The 15044-nt window shown below is 48.4% G+C and overlaps 1 protein-coding gene across 1 annotated transcript; it reads right to left on the bottom strand.

The window, feature by feature from the left end:
• Positions 1-1032: 1032 nt before the first annotated feature.
• Positions 1033-14786, bottom strand: LOC116839980 (regulator of cell cycle RGCC-like). The gene is made up of 5 exons (XM_032806314.2): positions 14683-14786; positions 9313-9468; positions 6483-6563; positions 4686-4748; positions 1033-2574 (listed from the first exon to the last, which is right to left on the bottom strand). The coding sequence occupies exons 1-5, from the start codon at positions 14702-14704 to the stop codon at positions 2567-2569; spliced, it is 330 nt and encodes a 109-aa protein (XP_032662205.1). The 5' UTR covers positions 14705-14786; the 3' UTR covers positions 1033-2566.
• Between the last annotated feature and the right edge of the window lie 258 nt (positions 14787-15044).

The following is a 15044-nucleotide window of genomic DNA, read 5'->3' as shown; positions in this document are numbered from 1 at the left end:
CTCAGACACACGGACTCAAAATGATACACCCATTCATCTGTGCACAGCCTGTCCCACTCACACCTCATCCTGTCCTTTGGAGTCTTACACTCTTGTTCTCCAGTCTGATTCTCCACCCGACCCCATGTGGCCTGTCTACCTAGGAAAGTTCTCGAAGTAGTCCTAGAGAACTCAGGTGCACAACACATGTTTTAGAAAGCTGACAAGGGCAGCACTCAGACTCACAGTAGCATAGGTGCTGTTTGGGTTTAATGGCCATTGCATGCTATCTTGTGTCACATGCTCTGAGGTCAGGCTGCTTGTGAACACTTAGGCATGCCTCCAATGCCCTGTCCTGCTGTGGACATGCAAGTGCCTTTCTCTGGCTCATCAACCCAGACAGCTCTTGAAACAGTGTTTCCTCAAAGAGGCAGTGGCTAACCAGAGACTAGTGGGGAACAATACCCAGCAGGTGACAGCAGTTTGCGGAGGATCAGAGATTTCATTTGAACCCCACATGGGGGCAAATTTATAAGAACCATAACATTGGGATGTCATTTGATTTATTATTTAGGGGGTGTATCTCAGGAAGCCCTTGGTGAAATGGACTCAGATTTGGACTGCTAACACTCCCCTGAGGCACGGTAATTTTCAAGACCATTTGACTCAGCATGTCATTTTTGGAGCCTGTATAAAAAAAAGAAAAGTCTCAGCCTCAACTATCACAGAGTCACCGCTCCGCTGTAATAAAGAATCCAGGGGTCAGAGGATGCAGTCGTTGCATATGAGATACCATGCCCATTGAAGACTTTTTCAAGCATCCTCGTTGCTTGGCAACTTCTGTCTGAATGCTGTGATATTTCTCAGGGTGACCCAAGGGTCAAACATAGCCCATGTGGGAGAATCACTTAGCCCCAACTCCCATTACAGATCCTTTGTCCATGGGGTTAAGTGCAATCCTATAACTTACAAGATTACTTGAGTGCACAGATCTGCGACTCCAGGAATGGGAAAGCCCTGGCGGCAGCATTTACAGAGCAAATCCACACTGAGTTAAGGCTTCACAAAATCCTTTTATTCATAAAATACATGAACATCTGTATAAAAATTTTAGAATCATCCTTATTTTACAGTATTTACAACAGAATACAAGCATTCAAGGAAGAGGCACTTAGGGTCTGAAGACATCCAGTAAACAGCTGGGAATTTGTGAGAAAGTAAGAACCATTGTCTGCTTATTTAGGCCAGTGGTTTTCAAACTTTTTTCATTTGCAGACCCCTAAAAGATTTCAAATGGAGGTGTGGACCCCTCTGGAAATCATAGTTCATGGACCTCCAAGGGTTCATGGACTACTGGTTGAAAAACCACTGATTTAGGCAATAACTATCTTCTTGAACCTGAAGAGACACCTCATTGCACAGATCCTCAGCTGGAGGTACTTTGACATTGCTTCATGGAAGTCAGTGGAGAGATGTCAATTTATGGCAGCTGAAGATCTGGCTTGGCATCATTATTAAAGGTTATTTATTAGGATTCAACAGCCTCCTTTGGTCAATATAGATCAACACAAAATTAAGTGTGGTCAACTGTAGAGCTGTGACCCAAATCCAAAGCTGAGGGATGTTCAGCTCTGGTAGTTTGCACAGACCCATTATACCTTCTAGTGGAGATCCAGAGGGTTAGTATGATTCTCCCTCTACTCAAACTAGAATAAATGGCAATCAATTGCTAACCTAGCCCATCTTAAACCTTTAGGGAAGGTGCTTAGAGCACGAGCAGACACTTAGCCAACTTTAAAATGGAGATGCCCCCCAATTGCTGCAGGTGGTATTTGCCAGTAGAGCTACCAATGATGCCAAAGAGAGCCCTGCAGTGTTAAAGTACTTCAGAAGGTTCATTAAGAGAAAAACTGTTGTCCACAGGCCCAGGAAATACTGTACAATTTCTCAGAGAGGACCCTGATGGAGTTGGGAAATAAAAGGCTTCACCCTGCTTTCCTTCTCATCACAGATGGGACTCTGGACTCCAGGGGTAGCTTACCATGACTTACAATTCCAGCACCTAGAATTCTGCTTAGAGTAAAGATATCTCCTCAGAACACTCCACCCCACCACTTCCCCTCAGAGACAGGGAGACAATACATTGGGAGGAGGAGTGCTATGGGTAACAACTGGAGAAATTTTGCCTTGAAAGTGGAAAGTTTGTGGTTAGTAACCCACCAAATGCAGAAGGAAACACGCCAAGGCCAGTACCTAAAAAAAAATCCCAACCCGCAGGTGCCCCACCCTAAGATGAATCCGTATTTGCTATTTATGCTGATTGTCTGAAGAGGGACAATCAAATGAGGCAGAAGGAAACCAGCCAGGATTCTGAGGCGTGATGGATTTGCACGTCGGGTCTGTTGTTGTTGCTGATGGACAGTTGCTCTGCAGATGGGAAGCATGCCTGTATTATCCTTGCCCCATGGGGTATGAATTTGAGACTCTATTCTTCCAGAGTAGACCATGAAAGCATGGGGTGGAACAATGAGAAACAGCTCAGATCTGCCATAACCTCTTCTCAGAACTCCAGGCCAGAGACAGCATCTCACATCTCTGCAGGGCAAAGCAAATGTATTGTTAGGCCACTGAACTCAGCCAATGCAAAGGAAACCCAAATCCTGTTTTGCCAGGCTGTGTGTGTACTGGTTAAAGCAGGAGACTGGGAATCGGACCTCCTGGATCCGGTTCCTGGCTCTGCTTGGGGTTAACAGCCAACATTGACCAACTGATTTTAGGTGCCAACTTGTGTTCCTCCCCACCCCAGAAGTCACATTCAGGGGTGCTGAGCAGCAAAGGAACTCCAGGGGACCTGCTCAGCACATCTGAAAAAACAGTCAGACCCTAACTGCCTTAAGCTAGGCACCAAAAAATGACTTTTGAAAGTTTGGGCCTTAATTATGTCTCAGTCTCCCATCTGTAAAGATGGAAACCAGCCATCCTGTAAAGTGCGTGGAGATGCCTGGGTGCCAGGTGCTGGAGGAGAGCAGCATTTTGTTATTACTGCTTCTCTCCCAAGTGAGCTGTTATGAATGGGTGACGATATGATTCGCAGCTTTTTACCCATACTAGGAGAAGTGGGCCAGAGGTTGCGGTCAGTATCCCTGCATACTGAGGGCAGAAAAGGGCAAGAATTTCCCTTAGACAAAACTGAAAACAGAAACCCTCTCCCACCAGCTTTCGTTAGCAGGGAGCAATGGAGCAGGCAAAGAGTTGCAGGAAAGATCTCTCACTCTGCTCAGTAAAGGCCAGTGTTACAGGCCCAGAGGTCAGTGTTTGTTCAATAGCAACCCAGCCCCAACTTGCTGTCCTGTGCTCCTGCTATCACCACAGATTATCCTAGATGCTGGACATCCACACTGGTTTGATTTGTTTTAAGCGCAGCCGGCTGCTGCAGTGAGGGGAAATCCAGCCTGGGCCAGCTCTCTGAGGGGTTTCCTGTCAGCCCCAGCCCCAGCACAGCGCCAGACAAATGTAATCAGGAAGTGCTGTCATTTCCCCTCTCCTCTCAGGCTAGAGGGGGGCTGCAAGGAAGCAGCAGGGGTGCAGAGCTCGGGCAGCAGCTTGCCAGGGCTGCCCCGAACACACCTGGCCAATGTAGCACTGAATGATGGAGACTAGAATTTATCACCTGTGGCATGCCCAGCACTTCACCAATATCTGTCAGGCCCCCCAGCCACCTCCCTCAGGACAGGACTGTATCATCACCCCCACCTGACAGATGGGAAAGGGTGGTGCAGAGAGGGGAAAGGAGAGACTCACGCAAGGTCACCCAAGCAGCTGAGTGGAAGAGACTAGAATGGAATCCCAGGGTGAAATCCTGGCTCCATTGAGGTCAGTGGCAAAACTCCCCCTGACTCCAGTGGGGCCAGGATTTCACCTGAGATCTCCAGATTCCACTAGTGTTTAGTGCTGGTGTTTCTAACAAGCCTAAGGGAGTTAGGTGCCCAGGCTTATTGATTCCATGGGAGCCGAGTGGTGCTTTAAGACAGGGGTTCTCAAACTGGGGGTCAGGACCCTTCAGGGGTCAGGACTCTTCAGGGGGGTTGTGAGCTGTCAGCCTCCACCCCAAATCCAGCTTTGTCTCCAGCATTTACAATGGTGTTAAAGACATAAAAACGTGTTTTTAATTTACGGGGGGAGGGGAGGAGGTGTCACACTCAGGCTTGCTGTGTGAAAGGGGTCACCAGTACAAAAGTTTGAGAACTACTGCTCTAGGGGATTCAGGCACCTAATTCCCATTGAAATCCCATCCTTAAACACTAGATTACATTCCCTGCCATGGCTGCCTTGTGCCAGACAAACCCAGGAGGATACACTGTAGCCTGGACACCACATTCCAGCCCAGGGGCTCTGCAACCCTGGAGGCAGCAGGCCAGAATTTACGCCTGCCAGGTTTCCATGCCCCGTCAAGGTACAATTCTTAACGTTAGAGGAGAGAAGGATCCAGCCGCCACAGGCCAGGCGGAGCTCCTGCAAGGGACGGCACAGTGTGGAGAACGGGGAGAGGTGTGGTCAGACACAGTCATGCCTAGGGACAAATCGTCAGCCAGGATCAGTCGCCATAGTTCTAGTGACTTCAGGGGAGCTGCACTAATGCCCAGCAGCAAAGGATCTAGCTTTCAGTGGTCACCAAAACGTGGCAGAGATCAAGGCTCCATACATACCCTCTAGCACTTTATCCAGATCCGCGATGAACTCCTCCAGCTCCTGTGTGTCCCCGAGCTTAGCTAACAGAGGAAAAAGATCTGTGGTCAGATGCTTGGCATGCCACACCCATCCCAGTGCAGGTCACAAAAGGGATTCTCCTCGGTTTCTTCTGCCCATGGCTGCTCAGGCCATGCTCTGTTACTGCTTTCAGAACATCATCCATTGGCACGTCTTGGCACAAGGATTTGGAACATCTGGGATGTAGTTTATAGATTAGCCTGAGACTAGGTCTACACTATGAACTAGGCGTGTGATTCCCTGGCTTGTGTACACATACTGGTGCTCACTCCATGCAGCTGCAACAGCAGAGGCCTGGTAGCATGGGTAGCTGCAGCAGAGGTGGCTGAGCCCTGCCAAGTACCTACCTGCTGTTTTAAGGTGGGTTTGCACTCAGCACGGCTCTGGTGTGCCTCCTCTGTTACTATCTGGGCTACCCAACTACCCTGCTCTTTATACTCATGCCAGTACTCACTGAGCTAGGGTGAGCATGTGTACATGAGCCGGGGAATCGCATCCCTAGCTAGTAGTGTAGGCATAACCTTAATGTGAAATCTAACTGGGTTGTGGGGTACTTCTGATGGCCAGTCTGGAGTACAAATGATTGTTCTGCCTGGCATTATTGCCCAGGTCCTTTGGAATGCCTTAAGCCAAAGCACCGAGACTTCACAGTAAGGTGCATGTACTGTGATCTTTACTGATCACATCAGCCCTATATGAGCACTTATTAATCTCTCAAGGCCCTGCACTGTACACACTTGTTTTAGGGCAAAATGTGGGATGGATTTTTCTGGGGATAGTCTTTCCAAAGTCCTAACTAGGAATTGAAGAGCCTGAGGAATGATTGTGGTATCCCCAGAGACACCTGGGAGAGCATCAGACACCTAAGCCATGGTCCTTTTATTGTGGAGTGGAAGTGTGTGTAGGCGACTCTCCCTAATCTCTGAATTCTCATATAGATTCTGGTCTCATTTCTACAGGGGACACAGGATGTCACCCCAGAACAAACCTTCTTAGAGGTCCTTGAGCAACCACCAGCCTGTATCCCCATTAGCACAACCAGTTCAGCCACTGAACCCAGCCAACATGCTTCTTAGGTTTAGGGTGGCCCAAAGGGGTGACACCTGGACTGATGGGCTGAACTTAAGCAAAGGAAAATTCAGGATGAATAGTAGGAGGAACTGACAGCTTGGAGGCAAGGGCCCCCTTCTCCTCTCACTTGCATGGCGTCACTCCTTACTCACTCCAGTGAAAGTCAGTGGCATTCTGATGTAGAAGGAAAATTAAGGCTACAGACCCAAGTATTGCTCTTGTTCCTGTGCCATGCAAGGCACAGCTTCTGAGATCACCTCTGCTGAGCCCTCTGTCAGTGCCAGGGCTGGGTGACCCTTTCAGTAACAAAGTTCTCGGCTGGGATCCGTGAGTGCCGAATGGACCCATCAGATCTGATTCCAGCCTGGATCAGAAACATAGCTCAGTAACTTCATGCATGTTCTGCAATTCAGAGGGAGTCAACTCTACTCTCCATTCCTTCACAGAACATACCCCGCTAGCCAGGATTCCCACATAAAAACATGGATGTGCTGCAGTTACTGATCTGAATGCACCTTACCTTTAATGCATTCAATTTCTCTAGGGCCACTGCTGAGGGAATGGGCTCAGATCCTGCATACTTCTACCCTGAGGGCTCTTTAAATAGGATTCCCCAGGGTACCCCTTGAAGAGAACTTTTTGATGGAGATCTGTCCGGGTGTTACCTTTGGAGTTAGCAATGCTGGCCGACGTGTTGAGATCTTCCTCACTGGAGTTTAAACTGCTCCCTGGAGACGTGCTGGTACCTGCAGACAGAACGAGATCAGTCACTGCACCGAGGCATCATCTTGCTCCAAGGTCCACAGAAGCATTATAAATATGCCAGCAGGGGACTGGGGCCAACATGGATTCTCAAATCTAGCTGCTGGGTCCCACTATCTGCCAACTGAGCTGCTGAACTGCATCACTCTTGCTACAAGTCCCAGCTGCAAAGGTGAACCATGCTCTTTTACCAGCCCAGCAGGGGCCAAATTCAGTCTAATGAGATCCTTTGCAGTCTGGGTGTGATGGTGAAACAGTTATCTGGAACTTCACTGGGATTATCACAGGGACATGGGGGCAGAGAAAGATCAGAGAGTGGGTTTTGGCCCAAGACCCTGGTATGTTATGCAGCAGTGAAGCCATTAAATCCCCTCGCAAGGGGGATACAATGCAGAGGCTGAAAAACCCTTGACTTTAAAGATGCACCTGTCAGGCACACAGATATCACAGCCCCTCAGAGTAAGCACAGATGCTACCTAATAAAGTAGGCCTGCACAACATATGGCCCACGGGCCGCATGCGGCCCGCAGAGCCTCACTGTGCAACCCGCGGGGGGATTCTAAATCCCCTGCACAGGGCGCTCTGTCGGGAGCCCGGAGCCCTTTAAATCCCAGCCGCAGCCAGGAGTCAAAGGGCTCTGGGCTGCCAGCAGCCGCGGGGAGCCTTGAGCCCTTTAAATCCCAGCCGCGGCCAGGAGTCAGAGGGTTCTGGGCTGCCTGCAGAGATTCCCAGCCGCAGCTGTGATTTAAAGGGCTCAAGGCTCCCCGCAGCGACCGGCAGCCCAGAGCCCTTTGAATCCTGACCACGGCTCCGGCCCTGAGCCCTTTAAATCCCAGCCCGTGGCCGCTGATTGCCCCCTCCCCGGACAGCTGCCCCAACTGCCCTTCAGGACCCCTACCCCCTATCTAAATACTGCTGGTCCTTGTCCCCCGCTTGCCCCTTCCTGAGACCCCTGCCTCTAACTGCCCCTTGAGACCCTAGCCCCTATCTAAGCCTCCCTTCTCCTTGTCCCCAGCTGCCCCCTCCTGAGACTCCCCCCAACTTCCCCCCAGGACCCCACCCCCTACTTGTCCCCTGAGACTGCCATGCCTATCCAACTGCTGCCTGTCCCCTGACTTCCCCTCAAACCTCTTCCCCATCCAACCCCCCCTGCTCCCTGTCCTTGATTGCCACCCCTGGAACCCCTATCCTTCTCCAACCCCCAGCCCCCTTACCATGCCACTCAGACCAGCGTGTCTGGTTCCGTGCAGCTCCAGACATGTTGCTGCAGCTCCCCTGTGGAGCCCCACAGCCCCTCTCCCCCAGCACCTGCCTTCCAGATTTAAACACCTCAAAATTCAGGAGTGCTCAGGCTCAGTTTGGGCAGCTGTTACTTCATTTCTCCAAATCAATATACTGATCCACTGTAACTTGCTGTAGAAAAGTAGGATAAAAGAGCAAAAATGCTTCCCAGTGTTATTAGGACTGGAATTGCTATTTTCAACAGCCATTGCCTTTGTTTGTTTAAAAGGAAGACAGTGATATGCACTGGCAATTCCCCAAAGAAAGAAAGAGTGGAACAAAAGAATAATAAAGACAGCTCAACTTTTCCTCATTTATGGAGGACAGTTCATAATATGCATCCAGATATCCTCCAATCACACAGCTGAAAATTGTTCCACTTTACTGCAGTTCTGTAACCATATGGGAACCATCCTGTCTCTGTTCTGTGCACATCCAAATTCCTGCTGAATGACCCGCCCTGGGAGCGAGTTACCAGTGACCCAGGGCTGGGGCGCAGGAGGTGTGGAGGAGCCCAGGACTGTGGCAGCAGTGGGTTGGGGGAGGGCACTTGTGGGAGGAAAGGGGGAAGCCTAGAGCTGGGGCAGCAAAGGGTGTGTGCGGGGGGGGGGGGGCACTGGTGAGGGGGAGCCCAGGGCTGGGCAGCAGCAGGGCTGGAGGAGGGCACTTGTGAGGAAGAAAGAGGGAAGCCCAGCGCTGGGGCAGCGGGTGTGTGGGTGGGTGGGGAGAGCCCAGGACCTGGGGCAGCGGGAGGTACGGGGGGAGCCCAGGGCTGGGACAGGGGGGCAGACAAATTTTTTTTTGCTTGGGGCAACAGAAAACCTAGAGCCGGCCCTGCTGGGTTCCCCCAGCCGCCGGAGTCCCGGGCCCTTTAATTTGCCCCTGAGGTCTCCCAGCCACCTCTTCATCTGGGAGCCCCTGGTTGATTTAAAATCAAGTATCATCTCCCCACCCCCAACCTTCCTTTTTGGCCCACAGCTGTTTTGGTGGGGCAGTTCTGGGGAAGGAGGGTTTGTTTCCACAGGGCTGGGTGGTCCTGGGGCAGGGGTGTTTCTGTGGGGCCGGGAGGTTTTGGCCCTCAGTTGTTTTCTTTGGAGTAATGTGGCCCTCGCCGCTTTATGAGTTGTGCAGGCCTGTAATAAAGCCTTAGAGGGAAGAGACCCATGAACGTGTGGCCAACATGGGGATGCTCAAAGATGGAATGACCTGGAAGTTGAATCACTGAACAAAAGAGAGGTGCAGCCACAGACAGTTGGGCAAGTAAAATTGCAGGAGCCCTGCAGCCACATTCAAGGAATCTCCAGCAAGACAGCCAGCGGTTGGGTGGGGAATGGAGGAGGCAGACAAGTTCCCCTCGTCCCTCCCAGTGGGTTTTCCCCAGTGATGCAACACCCCACCCCGGGTGAGCACCATGACTCCTTTTATTCTGCACCAACAACCCCCAAAACTCACTTTCTAGCTCATCGATGCCACTGTCATAGACACTGGGGAGGGTCGTTCTCTTCAGCTCCTCCAGGTGCTGCTCATACTGACAAACTTCACCTTTGTCAAAGTCTTCAATCACCTCGTCGAACTCCCTCAGGAGGTCATTGAGGTCATCTGGCAGCACTGAAGATTCAACAGATCAGCCCAGTGAATCATTCGGAGGCAACACACATACACACCCACCCACCTTCTGGAGTGTTTCTGGGGAGGGTGGGAAGGAGGATCAGGATATCAGAAAGAGAAATTATGGGGTAAAGGAGGAAAGAGGTTTGCTATGGGGAGAAGACAGATGTCCTGGATGGTAGGAGCTGCATGGGAGAAGGCTCTTGCACCAACAGTGGCCAGATTTTGGGGGAGAACTGGGAATTCAGTGCACTGAGCAGAGCAAATCGACTAGGAGCCTAAAGTCAGTGACATTAACCTAGTGTAGAGCCCACGTGAAAGTGAGTAGAGTCAGGCCCTGGATCTGAGTAAGGGGGAGGGACTAGAAAAGCAACTTTGAACTGATTCATAGAGCAGAAGAGTGTTCCCATAGGATGGCCACCTTTAGCCACATACATAATGGAACACAGGAGAAGCTGCTGCCTGGGTGTGCCTTTACCCACCCCCAGCATTCCCCACCATGGACACCCCAGCAGCCAATCCCAGTTATTATCTCAGCATCGTGAGTCAGATAAGACCATCAACCCCTTGCTCTCAGTTATTCCTGTGACTGACTGGCCAACATGTCCTGATCAGCCAATGGCTGTGCAGCCACTCATTTGCAATAGTGCTCATGAGTGTGACCTGAGGACACAAGGGCTCTGTCTACAGAATAGTTGAAGCTATGTCAGCAACAGTGCAGATGCAGTTGTGCAGCAGAAAGTCTGAGATAGACCCTGGGCCTGATTCTGATCTCACTTACTGCTTTACCCCAGTGTAATGTCAATTTCAATAGTTACTCCCAGTTTACACCAATGTGAGATTGGAATTAGATCACACCAGTTCATTAGATTCCTCTGAGTGGTTTTTAATGGGCATAGGAGAAGGGAGGGGGAAAAACCAAGGGATGTAAATTTGTAGAGGAAACTTTGTGAGGATTTTAAAGGATCCCTGTATTTATTCCTGGGGAGCCGAGTGAGTTTCCAGGACCAGCCCTCCATCAACGTGTAAATCAAGCAAGATAATACAATTGGCAGTGTCTCCTCTATAATTTGACTTCCTTGTTGCGAAGCTAGGAGCTGGGACTGTAAACTATGGCAATTCTGTAGGAGAAAAACCAACATATGAAAAGCAGCAGGGAGTGCTGAGAAAGCTGTATAGTCATCCCAGCCTAGAGGCAGAATAACAGATGTACTCCAGGATGTGTCTGAGCAGACCCCAGGCCACCAGCTTCAGCAACAGGACAGACAACTCTTCCCCCACCCCCCTCAGAACTTTTTCAGCCTCACTCCACCCAACTGCTATGGGCACCAGTCTTCTGGCTAAGGAGGGCTGTAAGAGAACCAGCAATTCTAGCCAGCTAAGGAGCAGCAGGGTCGCTGATGCAAGATTCTTCTTCCCCCTTGAGGAGTGACCATGTTGCTTCTGCAGCTCCACCAGCAAGAATGTGCCAAATGCAGCTGGGAGCAAATAAGAGCTACTTCCACAGACTTCAGTGGACATCCCACCAGCTGGTGCATCAGCACTTTGTCTTGTAGCCAGACTAATTGTCACAACCAGTCACATCACCACTGACTTTGACCCATTGAGCCAAAGTCCTCCCCGGTTTAACTCTATTGCCTTCAGGAGAGTTACAGCAGGGAGGACACTAACCCACTGCCATTTTTCCCCAATGCAGCTGGCCTTGAAAAAAAACTTAGAGTAGCCTTGGAGTGTAATAAAGAAGCAACATTACAGACTTGCAGAAAGAAGAGCTGAGCGGATGCACCACAGGATTGCAAGAGAGGCCACGCTTCAGTGCATTTACAAACCACCACTCTACACTACACAGAGGCAGATTCTGCTCTCCCTGAGAGTGGGGTAAGTCAGGAGTCCCTCCACTAAGAAGCTGGTGTGTGAGCAGAAAGAGGCCTGTCAGCTGGGTCTCTCTAGCCACCTATATATAGGCCCATCACCGGAGTAGCTGGCTCGCTCACAAACATTAAGAGGCCAGATCCTCAACTGCTGGAAACCTATGTAGCTAATTGCTCACTGGGCACTTTGCAGAGAGAGCTTAAAATAAGATCTTAGCTTCAAAGAGTTTACAATATAAACATTTGTTCAGATCTCTGAAAGGCTATTGAAAGCTTCTTCTGTTCACACACCCTCCCTCTTCAACTCACAATAGAATGCGTTTATGGGACCCAAAGGTTTTGATGCAAGCCAACTTGAGCAAGGAAAAGCTTGTCATGATTAGGTTTTGTATGGAATACACTCTCCTGTGTGAGTTGGAGACCCTCTGCAATACTCATGAAGGTTAGGGCAAGTTTAAGATGGAAAGCCATCCTGCTCCTTTATCCATCAACCTTCTTGCTTTGCTGGCTTCAAGTCAGGGGCAGCTCCAGCTTTTTTTTGCCTCCGCAAGAACGGCAAGCAGGCTGCCTTCAGGACTGGTGGACCTCCCGCAGGCAAGCCACTGAAGGCTGCTTGACTCCCACCCTCACAGCAACTGGCAGAATACCCCCCGGCGACTTGCCACCCCAGGCACGTGCTTGGAGCGCTGGTGCCTAGAGCCGCCGCTGCTTCAAGTTCAATCACATCCTTAGCATCACATACAAGAGCCTATTGTCTGTGTGCTCATTTCCTCCGAGGTTTCCTTGACAGACTTGTTTTTAGAAATATAGACACCCTTCTGAACTGTATGAGGACTGACAGACATTCTCAACTGAAATGGATCCTGGTGAGCTACTGAGATCCACAAGCTGGGTTCTGATTTCATCTATGCTGGGGTAAATTAGGTTTAATTCCACTGAGTTACTCTGGATTTAGTTTAGCTGGGATCCAACCCTATCTTTGTAAATTCATGGCTATTTATTTAGAGTACCACTCTCAGAGGAAGCTCTCAACAGTCACCCACAAATAACAGCTTTCAGAAAGATCGGAAAATTCTCCTCCTGCATTTACAGCTTAAAATTAAAACCACTTATAAAAAAACACAAGCACAGACAAGATAATCGAGAATGTAATGAAGCCTGACTTGTGTGGGGGTGTGCACAGGCATGTGCACATGAGTGAAAGATAACGGTTACTGCCCTGATCCTCAAGCCGTTTCAAGAATGAGGCTAACGGTACACAAGTTATCTGCAGATGGCAGGAAACATACACAATGCAACTTCTATAGTCCAGCAACTGTTTTTAGTTAGAGTATGGCAAGAGGAGGTAGAATTGTGCTGCAAGAGCGCCTGCTGAGTGACAGATCTTGGCTCTCTGAGAGTCCCTAATAAATAACTTGTTTTGTGGTTCTTCCCAAGGTTTAGAGGGGGAAACCTTTAGAATATTTCCCTAGTCTTCAGTAAAGCAGTCTACTTTTTTCCCCTTCCATTGTACAACATGTATTTACTCTTCTGGGCAGAAATGCAATGCAGATAGGCTTCATGGGGAGAAAGCTGTCAAAGAGAAGTTGCTGCTTGGAATAATTAATGGGTAGTAAACAGTTTACAGGAGCGTGATCCCAAGATGGTTTTTTCCCCCCACAGTCTTGGAAGGAATCAGGGTTAACAGCTGACTTGCCTGCCCATGAGAGAGGAACTATGGACTTTGTGGTTCAATGCTGCAGCCGCTGCTCTGTACCCTTTAAGTCTGGGAGCTGGAGCTGCCCCTCACTATCAAGAAAAAAAAATTGGGGGAGGGAGGATTTTTATCAAAACGTGGCTGTGTATGGATACTGCTCCCTGCATGCAGAGACACAAATCCACAAGAGCTACTACCCATCCTTTAACATTCATGAGAAGAAGGAAGAAGTGTAACACAGTCCAATCCTGAAACCCGTAATCCATTGAAGCCAGTCAATAAGCTGAGGATCAGGCTACAAAGTTCTATCCAAAGGGTGAAAACAGTTCCACGAAGTTTGCTCTTATGAAACGTTAAGCTACAGTGAGTTATAATCCAGAAAATAGCTCACACTAGCTTCGTGAAACAGCATAACGAGGAGTCCTTGTGGCACCTTAGAGACTAACATTTATTTGGGCATAAGCTTTTGTGGGCTAAAACCCACTTCATCAGATGCATGGAGTGGAAAATACAGTAGGCAGGTTGTATTTTCCACTCCATGCATCTGATGAACTGGGTTTTAGCCCACAAAAGCTCATGTCTAAATAAATGTAGTCTCTAAGGTGCCACAAGGATTCCTCATTATTTCAGTTGATTTTTTGTTCACATTGTTACTATTTCAATAAGAGAAAAGGAATGTCTCTTCATGACAAACTGTGACCTGGACATTTAGGAACATATCTATTTCTTTCTTCTTTTCTTTTGAAATTTGGTCTGAAGTACATTTCCTTTCTGGGGCTGAGAGATGCTGGGAGGATACTGTTGCAAGATTATAAAGATCAGAGAGATATATTTTAGTTGCTGTGTGATGATTTATATGAATTATTGGGAGAAGAGTCTATTTGTGTAACTTCATTTTTAAAATATGTCAAGGATTACTTAAGGCAAAGGTAGGCACTCCTTTTTTATTGACTGTGTACAAAAACTAGAAGCAAATACACATGTAATATGTATATCTAAGATAACATCTTTCCCTCTTTAGTATGAATGAAGAGCTGAAAGAACAAGCTCACTGTAATTGGTTTAAAAATAAAGCAGCAAGTCTCTGGCATTTTATCTCTGATCAGGTTTTAGGTTAAGGGCAAATAATCAAAAATACACACAGCATGTTGGATTTTTTAAAATAGCATGTGGAAATAATTCTTGTGATATGAATTGTTTTCAAGAAAACCTTTTTTCAGTTATTTAACCCTATTTATGATGCTTTATTGTGATTTTTTAAAAAAATCTATAGCAACAAATTATATTGAATAGAGAAGTTCTATAAACGAGGATGAAGGGAGATCTTTTAAAAATACAAATACACTAAACCATTATTTCTCCCCACTAAGATCAGAGGTAGTGATGCAGCCAATTCATACTATAGCATTCAAACTGATGCACCAACCTCTTCGATATGATCCCTTTTTAATGATCGGATTTTCTAAGGATGACGTGCAAGGTTAAACATATAAAGCGCTACGAGGTTTTTAACAAACAGCCAGAGAAGGTCAATAAGAGTTTTCAAATACATTAATGAATAGAAACATTTGCATTTCAGTGATCAAATATAATTGTAATAACTCACAGTAGAAGGGGGAAGTTAATACAGAAGAAGGCAGCACTAACCTGCATTGTTCATGTTCTCCATGATCAGCTGAAAAACCGCTCCGCTCTGCTCTGCTCAGAAAGACAATAGGTCACAATATGAAACTGACTAAATTCTAAAAGCTATTTTCACACGGGCGCGGCAAGTTTTGTTCTTTCGGCCACGCCCCCTCCTTCGCTCTAAGCCAATCAGGGGGCCGCTCGGGGGGGCACGCCTAGCAAGCCCCAGCAGGCTGTCAAGAAGCCGCGGCTGAAAGAAAGGGGGTTTCAGTGAATGGAGTGGAACGTGCGTCAAGGAAAGAACGCCGTACGTCCGGCTGAAAAACAATACACTCCACCGCACCGAGGGATCGCTTAGGATCCTGCAGACTGGGCCCGTGCAG

The sequence above is a fragment of the Chelonoidis abingdonii genome, chromosome 8, assembly GCF_003597395.2.
Source record: "Chelonoidis abingdonii isolate Lonesome George chromosome 8, CheloAbing_2.0, whole genome shotgun sequence".
NCBI lineage: Eukaryota > Metazoa > Chordata > Testudines > Testudinidae > Chelonoidis > Chelonoidis abingdonii.
The sequence above is the reverse complement of the archived record's forward strand: the minus strand, read 5'-3'. Positions and strand labels throughout refer to the sequence as shown.